The sequence below is a fragment of the Motacilla alba genome, chromosome 18, assembly GCF_015832195.1.
Source record: "Motacilla alba alba isolate MOTALB_02 chromosome 18, Motacilla_alba_V1.0_pri, whole genome shotgun sequence".
Lineage (NCBI taxonomy): Eukaryota > Metazoa > Chordata > Aves > Passeriformes > Motacillidae > Motacilla > Motacilla alba.
Window position 1 is genome coordinate 4,093,475 of NC_052033.1, and position 13,405 is coordinate 4,106,879.

General features: G+C 43.6%; 1 protein-coding gene across 1 annotated transcript in view; it reads right to left on the reverse strand.

Annotated features, from left to right (window-relative positions):
* LOC119709400 (myosin-13) overlaps positions 1–8,480 on the reverse strand; it is a 30,209-nt gene extending 21,729 nt beyond the window's left edge. Inside the window, exons 1-11 of the mRNA XM_038157116.1 lie at positions 8,376–8,480; positions 7,772–7,807; positions 5,385–5,601; positions 5,147–5,290; positions 4,899–5,055; positions 4,328–4,355; positions 4,125–4,236; positions 708–800; positions 548–611; positions 359–457; positions 160–263 (exon numbers count right to left, since the gene is read on the reverse strand). Of these exons, the coding sequence (XP_038013044.1) occupies positions 160–263; positions 359–457; positions 548–611; positions 708–800; positions 4,125–4,236; positions 4,328–4,355; positions 4,899–5,055; positions 5,147–5,290; positions 5,385–5,588 (1,005 nt within the window). The 5' untranslated portion in view covers positions 5,589–5,601; positions 7,772–7,807; positions 8,376–8,480. The remainder of the gene's footprint in view (positions 1–159; positions 264–358; positions 458–547; positions 612–707; positions 801–4,124; positions 4,237–4,327; positions 4,356–4,898; positions 5,056–5,146; positions 5,291–5,384; positions 5,602–7,771; positions 7,808–8,375) is intronic.
* Positions 8,481–13,405: the final 4,925 nt, after the last annotated feature.

Here is a 13,405-nt window from a genome sequence, read left to right on the forward strand (position 1 = left end):
TTCTGTCCCTGCTTGTGCTGTGTCCAGCACCATCCCAGTCCCATGGCACTGGGCCAGCAGTGCTGGGTCTGGCTGGCCAGGCCCCTCTGGAGCTCTCTGGCCCCCCAGCTACAGCTGGACTGGCTGCAGGGCTGCTCTGCTCTGCTCTGCTCTACTCACATCTGTCGCCAGCAGCTCCTCGCTGTCATCGATGCTGGCAACCGTGACTTCTCCTTGGCTCACGTAGAGGAAGTCATAGGGGTTGGTGGAGATCAGGAGGAGATCTGCAGGTATGTGTGTCACCCTTAGTGGCACTGGGGAGGTCACAGTGGGAAGAGAAAGCACTCACTGAGCCAAGCCCAGCACTGCTGGCACTCACCAATGAGCTCTGGCTTCTTGTTGGACATTATCTGGTAAAAAATGTGATAGCTCCTTTCGCTGGACAGCTGAAAAGTGACTCTGGATTTCTCCAGGAGATCTAACAAAAAAAAAAGGTGCTGTTACTCTCCTGATAAATTTGTGGTTGCAAATGCATAAATTCTGCTTGCACTGAGTTGCTCCCACTCACAGGTTTCAATGTCTGCTGAGGCCAGCTTGCCAGTTGGTCCAAAGTGAATCCGGATGAATTTTCCCTATCAAGCAGTGCAGATCAAACCATTGGTTATGACAATCAATGAATGAAACTTGCATTAAATTCCTTCTTTCCAACAGATCTGAAAAGAACTCACAAAGCGTGAGGAGTTGTCGTTCCTCACAGTCTTAGCATTGCCAAAAGCCTCCAGCAGTGGGTTGGCCTGGATGATCTGATCCTCCAGAGTTCCCTAGTCACAGAAGAAAATGCTTCTTTGTCACTTAACTACTTAGTAGTTAACAAATATTGCAAAAAGGATATTACAGATAATTTTTACATCTCACATGTGATTTAAACCTAAAAATCAACAGAGTTCTTACTCATCAGCCAACACTCATGGATATTGCCATGGGTTTCAAAGGGAAGGGTGCTGAAAGACAGATCTGTGTTTTGCTTGTTTCTTGTACCTGATACCACATGTTGGGTATCACACACAAAGTCACTGCAGTGCACCTCAGGGCTTTTGAAACTTGTGTGAGAAGTGTTTCTTCATTCCTGTTCACAAAAGTCTTGACAGCTAAAGAAAATGTGAGAAATCTGGAAAGTTTTTTGAAGGTTGCTCAAGCTCGACAAGTACAGACTTTGGTAGGAAACACCAGCCAATGGAGAATGTAAAATTTTGCAGTTGCATTCAAACAACAGCAGCCTTTCAGGATGCAGGAATACAACTCTTGACATTCTTTGAAAACTGAGACATGGACAAGTCTGACACTCAAATGCCAGACTTAGACAAGCACAGAACAGAGACTCTTCAATTTTACTTTTTTTTTCCCCTGTGCATTACTGCAGAAAGAATGATCAACATGTAAAGTTTTGATACTGCGCTGTATCTCTCTTGGTAAGTGCAAAAAAGGAAGGAAAGGAATGGAAGGAAAAAAGCTTCTGTGACATTATTCTCTCCTTTTTGGTGCAATACAGTCCAGGAAGCAGAGTCACTAGTGTGACTCTAGCAAACTCATGACTGGTCCTACATAACCTGGGCAGGAAAGTGTTGCCAGGGATAATTTCCAAGACAAATGGAAAACCAAGAATAAGAAAAAAAATGTTAAATTGGTTTATATCAGATGAAAGCTGAGCAGGACTGTTTCAGTTACTGCATCTCTGTGCATGCAGCAGTGCAGCCTTGAGCACAGGGCAGAGGCACTGCCGTTCCCAGCACTGTCTGCAGATGGCACAGCAGCTTTAAATTCATAAAAGAAGGACCTCTAAAATTAAAGCAACGTAGTACCATAGGAAGCTCTAAATATCTTTTTAAAATAAAATATCCTATCCATTGAATAATGTCCTCTCACATGTATGAGGAGAGGAGAGGAGAGGAGAGGAGAGGAGAGGAGAGGAGAGGAGAGGAGAGGAGAGGAGAGGAGAGGAGAGGAGAGGAGAGGAGAGGAGAGGAGAGGAGAGGAGAGGAGAGGAGAGGAGAGGAGAGGAGAGGAGAGGAGAGGAGAGGAGAGGAGAGGAGAGGAGAGGAGAGGAGAGGAGAGGAGAGGAGAGGAGAGGAGAGGAGAGGAGAGGAGAGGGATGTGTGTGTCAGTGCAGCTGACTACACCAACACCGAGCCTCTTTTGAATGCACAGCTGTAACCAGAGAACTAAAACAGGAACGTTGTGCATGGATAACAGTGTGGAAGAACATGGCAATTCTTTGCACAAGTTCATTTTGGAGTCCTGTTTACAGGCTGGGTGACAAAGTGCTGGAGGCCAAGACCATATTCTGGGGAAATGCTGTTACACACTTCCCTTATTCCTGTACCATTGTCTGGCATCTGACTTTAGCTTGTATCTGCCATTGAAAGCTGTGCTACACAGAACCATAACCTGTTTTATTTAATGTTCTTATAAAGAGGAGCATACTATTGTCACAGAGATTGGAATGCTAAAAATATGGAGTATTCTGTGAATACTCAGAAGAGGGCAGAACAGATTACTGTCAGTCTGAGAGCCAGGTGATTTTCCTTCTGTCACACATGATCTGCACATGTCTCAGCTGTCTTGAAGCTTTTCTGAATTCAGTCCGGGCATAGTGAGCAGCTGATGAAAGCTGAGCCCAGGAGATTCTAACATGGTGCTGATGGAAAGAGTGCCCGTGATGAACTTGCCTCGGCCATAACAACCCATCAATCACAGACACCTGCCTCTGAGTGAAAGAATATTCAGCCTTGGAATCTCCTTAAGCTCCACTATGCCCTTGGGTACTCAAATAACATGCTGACACATGTCACACGCTTTGATGAGCATCTCACAGGCTGTGGTGGCACACACTTGTGCCACAAGGGTGTTTGCTGCTTGCTCTGTGCTGGGGAATGAAGCCTGTGCCTTGCAAATGCACCAGTGGGCTCAGATTGCAACAGCTGTGCTGCTCAGCAAAGGGACATCGAGGCAGGCACTTTCTTTCCTGCAAGGATCCTTTCTGAGGTTACTTTCTGACTGTCTGGGAAGCAGTCCCAGCTGCCCCAAATCCAGCCCTTTTCTCATGCTGTCCCTCTGGGCTGTTCTATTGACCACAGACAGAAAAACCAGCCAGTGGAAGCTACTGCCTGATACAAGTGAAATGATGCTCAACTTCAGCAGAGCCATTCTGGAGTGCAGAGTTCCTGCACTTCCCTTGCCAACAGGAATGAGCCAAGGACCAGGAATGGCACAGCCATGTGCCAGGGGGAACAGACTGCTTGTCACAGCATGTGTTATAGTTGAGATGGCCACGATACACAGAGTGTCACCACACTGTTTCAGAAGGCTTTAAGCATTTGACCATACAGAGTAACATCAAATCATTTCAGAAGGCTTCAAGTATCTGCCCTTCTTGCTCTTTAGCTCAACCTTTTGCACCCCTCATGTCCATGCAGTGCCCCTGTGTGCCCTCTGCTCCCTTTGGTGGCTGCTCAGCACACCTGGGCACTCCATGGCTCACTGCTGTCAGTGCTGCTCACCTGCTTTGCACAGCTGCACCCACTGGGGATGAGGCTGGGCCACAGCCCCACTGCCAGGGACCCCAAACTGTGTGCCACACACAGCACCACTGCCAGGGACCCCAAACTGTGTGCCACACACAGCCCCAGTGACCCCAAACTGTGTGCCACACACAGCCCCAGTGACCCCAAACTGTGTGCCACACACTGCCCCAACCCCAATTCCCACAAATTGTGTGCCTACAACTGCTCTCTTTTCACTGCAGCACTCAGGTGCTGTGGATCTCAGAGGACACTGAAGAATAGGCATGTAGATGGACAACCAGCAGATAAAGCTGCTGTCTAACATTATCTCCCCCTCCCTGATAAAGACTCCCCTGTGTAAATGGAGGCTTTCCTACCCTGACAAAATGGTTTTATAAGAGTTCAGCAGATTTGAGCCTGGGCATCAGGGGTAGAGGAGCATAGGTGTGCTTGGGTTGTGCATCCTGACTGTCCTCTCAGCTGTGTAACACTTTCTGCCTTTAGATATCCCTGCACTCCCAAAATACACATTGGTACTTTCTCCTCAGTGTGGGCAAATGCTAGAAGGGGCAGCTGATGTCATACCTGCATTTTGCCGGGCTGTGGATCTTTCTTCTTCTCACCAGTGACTGCAATTGTTGCAAAGTACTGGATGACACGCTTGGTGTTCACAGTCTTCCCTGCCCCGGATTCTCCGCTGTTGAAACAAAAGTATTAATTATTGCAGGGAACAGGAAACATCATCAATTTTTCTGTCAGCTTTGTTCCTCATACCAAAACATACTCACGTGATAAGGATTGACTGGTTGTGACGATCTGAAAAGGAAATTACAGAAAGAGCTGTTCAAATGAGATGTGGAGGGTGTCAGTTCCTCAGACACAACTGACTTCAAGGGAAAGAACTGTGTTATATCAGTATTCATCACCTTCGCACAAGCTAAGGTAAGTGATGCATTAATACACATTAATTTGCATCTGGACTTTTTTTTTTTTATACAGACAGGGATGAAATAGCCCAAAATTTAACTTCAAGCAGTTATTCTTTACAAGGCTTCCCACTTACCGTTTGTTTTCTTTTATGTATAGATCTTGGCTTAAATACTGTCTAATTATAATCAGATTATTTGCTGTGTTTCTCCTTTAAATTCCTTACAAAGAGAGGAAGCATGAAGCTGGCACATACAGCCAGCTACTGCTTTTCCTTCATTATCTGACAGCCCACAGACCATCAAGATTTTCACGGTCTGATCTTGCCTTGTGCTGTAGGACTATGGGACCACTGAGTAGAACCTGAAATTCCCTGACCAAATATCCAGCCCTGCACATATCAGGGTTTTCCACTCTTGCCGGGTAACTCACCAGTCAGCATGAACTGATAGGCGTTGTCAGAGATGGAGAAGATGTGTGGCGGGGCCTCCTGGCGCTTCTTGCCTCGGTAGCCAGTCACCACCTCGGGGTTGTACACCGGCAGCCACTTGTAGGGGTTGACAGTGACGCAGAAGAGACCCGAGTAGGTCTGCAAGGAAGGGACACAGCACGTTGGCTCCCCCTGAGCCTGGCCCAGCAGCCCCTGAGGCTGCCCAGAGGAAGCTGCTGCTGCCACTTACGTAGATCATCCAGGCTGCGTAACGCTCTTTGAGGTTGTACAGCACAGCGGGTTCGTGCAGGTGGGTCATCATGGCCATGTCCTCGATTTTGTCAAATTTGGGAGGGTTCATGGGAAAGACTTCATCATCCTTTACAGTCACAGTCTAGCAAGAAAAAGAGAAGGGAACAACAGCAGAAATCTGAAACAGGGAACTGCCTGAACTGGATGATCCCATAGGAGTAACAGTGGTCACTTACTGTGTCATCATATTTTTTAACGGTGACTTTGTCACCTTCTTTGCTCTGTATGGTACCTTTCACATACATTTGCTTGTCATCTACCACAAAACAGGCTGTCTTAGCATCAAATGGGCGATTCTGGGCTTCAATTCTCTCCTTCTCTGGCTTCCGTAGGTAGGGAGCAGCTTCTCCAAAGATTGCCATCTCTGCATCTGAGCTCATGGCTGCAGTTGCTCTGGAGGAATGCAGAAAAAATGCAGAAAGTCTGTGCATTTGTAATTTACATTTATCCAGACAGTGGTCATGCTCAATGACTTACAGGAAGAGGAGGTCTAATCAGCCACTAAACTTCTGCCTCAGCTTTATTTACCCACTGAAGAAGTGCTAATAAAGAAAGTTCCTTTTGTAGCCAGATTGTCTTTGAAGACATCACCCTTAAATAGGCCTATGTGACCAAGTGAGGGCAGAGAAAATATCAAGCTAGAAGTCTTCAAAAGCTGGTCCTGCTCTATCTTCACCTTCTATTCACAGAGCTGCATAGCCACATCCTTCTCAAAGCCACATACACAAAGCCACTGAGTTTATGTGATTGGACATCTAAAAATTTAGACAAAGTAAGCTCTGTGAGTCATGTAGAGTGGCTCTCATATGTGATTTCCAGGTGGAGGTATGTTCAACACCCTCTGGTTTTGATATTTAATACCAAGAAGGGGAAGTTCAACTAGGTTCTGTCTACACCAAGCACTGGAACAAATTCTGAATGTCAGTCATGACTATCTTAAGCCAAACCTGATTATTGTGTGAACCAAATATAAAACATCTTTTCCAGTTATGTTGCAAAATTGGCCAATAAAGGAATATCATGTATTTTATAGGTAATAATTGAGAACATAGTATTAGCTAAATAACATAGTATTTAGGTAAATAAGTATGTGATATGACATCTCAAAGAATCTCAGTTATAGCTTGAACTTATTATATTAGTTGTGAATCATTAAAAGACAATTCATATTTACCAGAAATTTTTAAGGATTTTTCTAGTAGAAATATTTCAGAAAACTGATTTATGCTCAGTTTTAATTTGCATTTTTTTAAATATCAAGTGAAATTCTTCAACACATTTGTAATGATATTTCTGGATTTGTTGTTGGAGAGGTGCAGATCTCTCTCAGCAAAAGCTGTCTGCTATGGGATCTGCACCCTGCAGGACTTGGAGGGACTGCCTCATGCAAGAGCTTTTAACAGCCAGGAATTTCAAAAGCATAAAATCCAGAACCTTTAGCTTACTTTGAAAGTAGTATTCTGTGTATACAGAGCCCAGAGTTTGTGCCTATGTGATCTTGTGTCTGAGGAGCTCAAGAGAACCAACAGGAAAGAAAGAAAGAAAGAAAGAAAGAAAGAAAGAAAGAAAGAAAGAAAGAAAGAAAGAAAGAAAGAAAGAAAGAAAGAAAGAAAGAAAGAAAGAAAGAAAGAAAGAAAGAAAGAAAGAGAGAGAAAGAAAGAAAGAAAGAAAGAAAGAAAGAAAGAAAGAAAGAAAGAAAGAAAGAAAGAAAGAAAGAAAGAAAGAAAGAAAGAAGGTATTTCACAGCGTCCATGAAAAAATGAAATCAGAAAATGCCATCAGACAAGGCACATCAGAAAATTCCTCAAGGGGCACAGCCTGTTAAACTACTAAATATCTTTGATAGGAAATAGTGTAAAATTTAGACATTTACACATTCCTGAGCAGAGATGGTTACATCCTCTAGGAGAATAATCTCTGCTTCCATCCCTTTCAGCTGCGATTTCAGTGAGCACTTTTTGGTTTTAGGATAGAGGGCAGATGTGTGGAAGGTTCCTCCTGAGCTCTGCTGCACATTCCCAGTCAGTAAATCACTAACCTTCCCCAGAAAACCTGGAAGGGAGTGGTGCACACGAGTTCTCTGTAAAGGTTACTCTTTGGACATGAACAGATCTGCCTATCTGGCAGGAGACAAGATCATTCTGAACTTTTTCTGGGTTTCAGTGCCTGTGTGATAAACCAAAGTCAGTAAATAATTTTCTAGACTTTACCCCAGAGGAAACTAACACTTGAATGCTACTTTGAGCCTCCTCTCTGAACAGAGATGAATTTTAATAATCTACAAATCCCAGAATTCAAGGTTACACCACAAAAAGCCTTTACTGTCTCTGTCTATCATGCCCTCTTGACTAAGTTTGAGCATCTGTAACTTTTCTTTCCCAATACACGGAATATTCCTGCCAAGAACTGTGACTATTGCTCACGTTGATTAAAATACCATTTATCCTTTCCAGTGATCCTGGTTCTACTGTCTTTTGCACCTGCCCTTTCCATTGTCTGGGTGAGCTTTACTTATTGCTCAGGATCAAGTAGCAGAGGTATGTGTTATTGGTTAAACCCCTACCTTCAGAGATCCCACGAGGAAATCTGTTTTCAGAACCTGTGTGGAATGGTTAAAGAAAGGACAGAGAGAGTTACATCAAAACCAGTCCATTGTCCATCAAAACCAGTCCATTTTCCTAATCATATGCCACATCAAACATTCTTACACCCTGTGTAGCCTCTCCAGACATCTGAACTGCACACAGTGCCTTAAAACTCCTGACCTAGAGCAAAATTCCACAGAGAGTCTGGTGTTGCTTCCCACATTTCTGTGAGCTGCTTGAAACAAATCTAATGTCCTAAGGAAATAAGGAAAAATTAGCTGCTTTACATATTTAATCCCAGTCAATTCAACTGCTTTCAGAGTTAGTCTTCCCGTGCCTTCCACAGGACTTGGAGGTAGCAAAGTTGGTGGAAGGCCCTTCCAAGGACTGGCATGCTGTGACTCTCCTGCTTGTGCACCACTTTGGAGTGGTTTGGGTGGTATCACCTTGGCTCTGCATGTAAAGCATGACCTGGAATGTTAGAGGTGGGGAATGACAAGAAAACACCCCTTCATACTCCACCTTTCTGGGGATCTGTTGAGATGTCATGCTCAGAGCACGAAGCAAGTGGACGGCACTTACCGTGAGATGCTGAGGTTACAAATCACAAAGTTGCCTTCAGCTGCAGCTCTTTATACCTTACCTTCTGCCCACACAGCACTCCAGAGCTCTATTTTTGGTCAATAATAATTTACTCTTTAGTTGCAAACGTGTTGTAGCTCTGATCTCTCTGCTAATTACTGAGGGACAGGATTGGTTTAAGGTTGTATGGAGTCAGCTGCACTGACCTGTCCTTTTCACATTGATCTGTGCCAGGATGGAGGATGGAGGAACCCAAAGACACCTCTGATAAAGCCAAATAAGGCAACACTTGGCTCTGCACTGCAAGGGTTTGCCTTAGTCAGCAGGATGGGTTTTTGCTAATTGTGCACAATTCCTTTTTTAAGGGTATAATACTGATGGATGCCCTCCTATCCTCCCTGTTTGTCCACACATGCTGCTAGATAAGAAGAAAGATTTATTGAGGCAAATCTTTTATACCATTCTGTGGGGTGCTGGCAAGCCTGAAGCCAGCCTCTGTTCTGGGATAGAGCGAGCCAAGTGCCAGCTCATGGACCACAAGAGAGACTTGCATTCCTGACCTGTGGGTTTGCAAGGCATGCTCAAGGTCAGCCTGCAGAAAGGTGCCTGATTTTTGTGCCACTCCACCACCCTGCAGAGGCTGTCATGGAGCAGGCTGGATGTCAAACCACGACGACTGTAAGTTGCTCTGTAAAGGAAGGTGGAAGGGGATTGTCTGCTTCTTTCAGATTAGCTGCTTAAGGACTGGGTTTGACACTGCAAGGGGCAGTAAGAAAGGGAGGAATAATTGAGAACATGCTGGGACAAAACCCTGCCTGACAAACGGTAAGGGAGGAGGTGGTGTGAACCAAACCTGCTCAGCCACACTGCTTGCTGAAGGCATTTAAAAGTGTAAAAAGTAACAGCCTTGAGGGTCTCTCAGATCTTTGCAAAATACTCTTACCACAAGATGGTTTTGTGCGGTGGCAAAGTAGATTTGTCATCATTATCCCATTTTCATTTATTTTAAGGCAGAAGAAACGTTCATCAAAAAATTATTTAAACTTTGGAGGCCGTGAAATCTAACCACCTCTTTGTGGAATGACTCAGCTTCCTCTATGGGAAGAGATGGATTGTCAGAGGCATTGTTGTCATTGCTTCACATTGGCTCAGTCTGGGGAACATCCTTGGTGCATTTACACAGCTCCCCTTGGCCGTTTGTTTTGGATTATCCTCAGGGTGTCCATGATTTAGTTACATTGAGAACAAAAGGCATCTGTATTGGATTCTGCAATAGAAAATTGATTCCTGCAGAGTTGAGAGAAATCCTACTTAGGCCTTTTCTCTTGGATTTTTTTTTTTTTTTAGTCCTTTCTAAAATGTCTTTTAGTGGTTTTATTACTAATTTTTTACATCAGGGTCTTTTCCAGTCTGACCTGAAGTGTGAGCACAGAGGCTCTCTGAAAAGGCAATGACACCACGCAGATGTGGAGATAATATTATTATTGTATTTTTCTTCTGCCAATTGATGGGTATCAAACCTTTCAATTAGCTTTTAAATTTGGTTGCAACAGCAGAATTGCAGGCACTTTTTACATTTGAACAGTCTCAAGATCTGGTTTGGGTCCTCCACATTACAGCAATTTATCTGTCAAGGAAAGGACCACACATTTATTGTGTGAGTCTCTAAACATGTGTTTTACCAGCAGATTCTTCTGCATGGTTTCTGTAAATTGTTATTCCTGGAATTCTATAAACTCTCCTATTTGCTAATGTTGGTCAGTCACAAACATCTTCAGGAGCTCTCATAATTCTGGCTTTGTTAAACTGTGTGATACATAAAGGTCAGCCTGACTTGGGAGCTGGAAGGTCAGACAGCATGCCAAGCACAACCTGGCAGATTTGCTCTTTTGGTTATCTAAGGAATTCTTTGCTCTTTGTGGATGGCAGAGCGTTTGTTTTCTGGCAAGACTCGGGCTACACACCACACCTGTTCCAGCACTAAATAGCTCTGATCCTATGACAGTCACCCAGCAGTTTTTCCAGTGGATGCTCATGAAGAGATAATTTTCCCAGTACAGGTGGCTAGGAAAGCAAGGCCCAAACCACTGACAGATAAGCTGCTGTATCTGCAACTATCTGATACTTTGGGGACAGACAGACATTTTGGTCTAAACTAGTACGGCTATTCTCACATTTCATACCCAGCCCCCTTTCCCTGGGCCTTCAGGCACATATGTATTTCTTCCTGATACCATCACCTTTCAGACCTTTTATCACTTCATCTTGACAGGTTATTGTGTGGCTTTTGCTACAGCACACCAGGTAGACTGAAAGGGGAAGAGGGCCAACCATCTTCTTCTTGTCCCCCATCAATTCAAAAAGCTTTTGAAAATTAATTTTTTTTTGTGGATTTAGCCTCCATGTAGGAGCCTTCCATTACATCTGAGGCAAAGTTGCCTGGCCTTTAAAATCAATAATCTGCATTAGCAATTCTGTAAGTTTGGATTTTATCCTTCACTGTTCATGCAGGTCTCTGAAAACCACAAAAATACTTTATAATAAGCATTATCAGTGCTTATTCATGGGATAAAGCCTGTTCCTTGGGATTTAAATTATGTATTTGCAAAGTTGGAGGGGACTGGTTCTGGAGGAAAGGAGAAAATACACCATTCCCAAGACACATAACTGTCACATCAATCACTGAGATTTATTGCCATGGTAAATTTTTTTGGTGGTGTCCTGTTTTATTGAAAGCTTTTTGGTCTTCTGTCCAAAGGGACAAAGAGCAAGAATTCCTCCACAGCTCTTCTCAGGTTAGACATGATGACTTTCAGGCTCAAATGATCAGTGTTGCCAGAAAAACTGTATTTACACAGAGAGATGTTCACCTTCAAACAAACTTTTGTTTCAGCAAATGTTCCTGCATTTAATAGAAACAAATGTATTGAGGGTTGAGAAGATGTACTTTGATCTTTTGAGCCTCTCTCTAAATGATACTGTTTTCTACTGAAAGTAAAAAGATTAATTTATGTAAAGGGAACAGAAAAATAGCCCAAACTTGTCAAAAGAGTGTGATATTTCATGCTGATTTCTGCACCACTGAACATGGGTTTGGCACTGCACCAAGACCAAATAGAATTAATGACAATCTTTGAGGGATTCCTTTCTAAAAATATATTTGCAAGCTTTTTTTTTTTCACAGCTGTCACTTACCCCCAGCCTAGAAAAGCTTCTGTTATAATACTGGAACATGGGCACTGAAGATATCTTTCAGCTCACTACTGAACACTGCAAAATAACCAATTATATACTGTATATTTTAGGGGAAAGTGGATGTCTGTCTTAAATTTATCTTTTTTTCTTCCCCCAGCACAAACCAGTGGCATGATCACATCTTCAGTTTGTTTCAGCAGTTGCAAAGTTGGCAGCAATCCATATTCTGTGCAAGTTACTGACAAGAACTATTTATTACCCTGTGGATTTCAGGGCTATTTCACCTTAAATGACAGATCTTCTTCTTCCTTATTCCCTTTTGGAGGCAACCAAACTGAAAAAAAATATTACCAGGCTATTATTTGTACCTTGCCATTGTGAAGCTAACAAAACACTTCTTTTTTTTTAAATCCGAGCCATTCTGGTAGCAAAAACAGAAGTAGAGGCAGAAGCAATTAAAATAATACATATTGTTTGCTCCCACTTGCAGCTGATCTCATATCTGTACTGTCTCCCTGCACAAGAACAGATTATACTGCATATTTGGGATTTTATCTAGTAGCAGCAGAAAAAAACCTGTGTTGAGATAAAAATGGCTTGATTTCCATGCCAGAACTTTTCAGCTAATAAAAAGGTGAGGATTGTACCTCCTGCCAGTTGCCAAATGGACAACACAAATGGTCAGTTACAGGTGGCCAAGAGCAGAGGGTACTTGCCCAAGGTTCTCCTAAAAGCATGGGGATGTAACATCTGGGCTATTGGCTGTAGTGTGTGAGCTCTTGCTAAAGCTGCCTTGCTCTTGGAGATGTGGAATCTCCAAAAATTCTGATTTTTTGGAGAAAGAAATAGTAAAATTCTGATTTTTTAAAAGTGTTTCAGGGAATGGTGGCCCAGTGGACCTAATGCATATTCTAGGAAAAGTAAAAGCTAATAATGATTGGAATTTGAGGACATAGTGATAAATAAACATTGAGCAAAACAGCATTTGTAAAGGGAAGTATTCCACAAACATAGTGGAGAATCAAAGATACGTGGACAGGTGGGAGAAGCAGATGGTACTCTCTTAATGAATATCTATGAGCCATGTGAGAAGGTATAGCTAAGTCTGTGTCTGTGATGTTATTTAAGATAATTTTGAGAAGTGGTCCTGGACAAGGACAGGCTGATAATCCTGCTGCAGACATGTGAGTCTCCCTGGGGATGGTGTCTGAGTGTCCAAAGTGGCTTGATCTGGAGCAAATCACAGAAGCAGCTTGGGGGAAGCTCAGTCCAGCAGCTCTATTTATGTATTTATTGCATTAGGGCCCTCCTGGGATGCTCTTTGTCCTTGATGAACCTCACAGCCCTACTCAGTAACATCCCCTATACCCTTCTGTCCTGCAGAGCCTGCTAGCAGGGTATGAAACAGCCCTCAGCAGGGATTACCAGGGCATCAGGAGGGCCTTGCCTGCTGCTGAGGACTCCTCTGCTTTCTGTAAAAAATATTCTGTGTCTGGGACATCAACACTGTGCTTTGCTGGAGCTGTTCCAAAGCAGGCAGTAAATGCAGTGTGGAGGAGGGAACTTCTGTCACAGCAAGGCTGCTCCTCCCTGCTGCCCTCTGACTGCCCACATCAGCCTCACCTTTCAGTCCTGCCAGCAGCCAGGTGCAGAGCTGGGTCACTGGGCACATATAAATATGTATATATGTATATATACACACATATATCTATATGAATGCATTGACTGCCTTCCCAGGCATACCTACAGGCTGGGTGAGGAATGAATCAACAGCAGCCCTGAGGAGAAGGACTTGGGAGTATTGGTTGACAAGGAGCTCAACATGGCCATGTGCA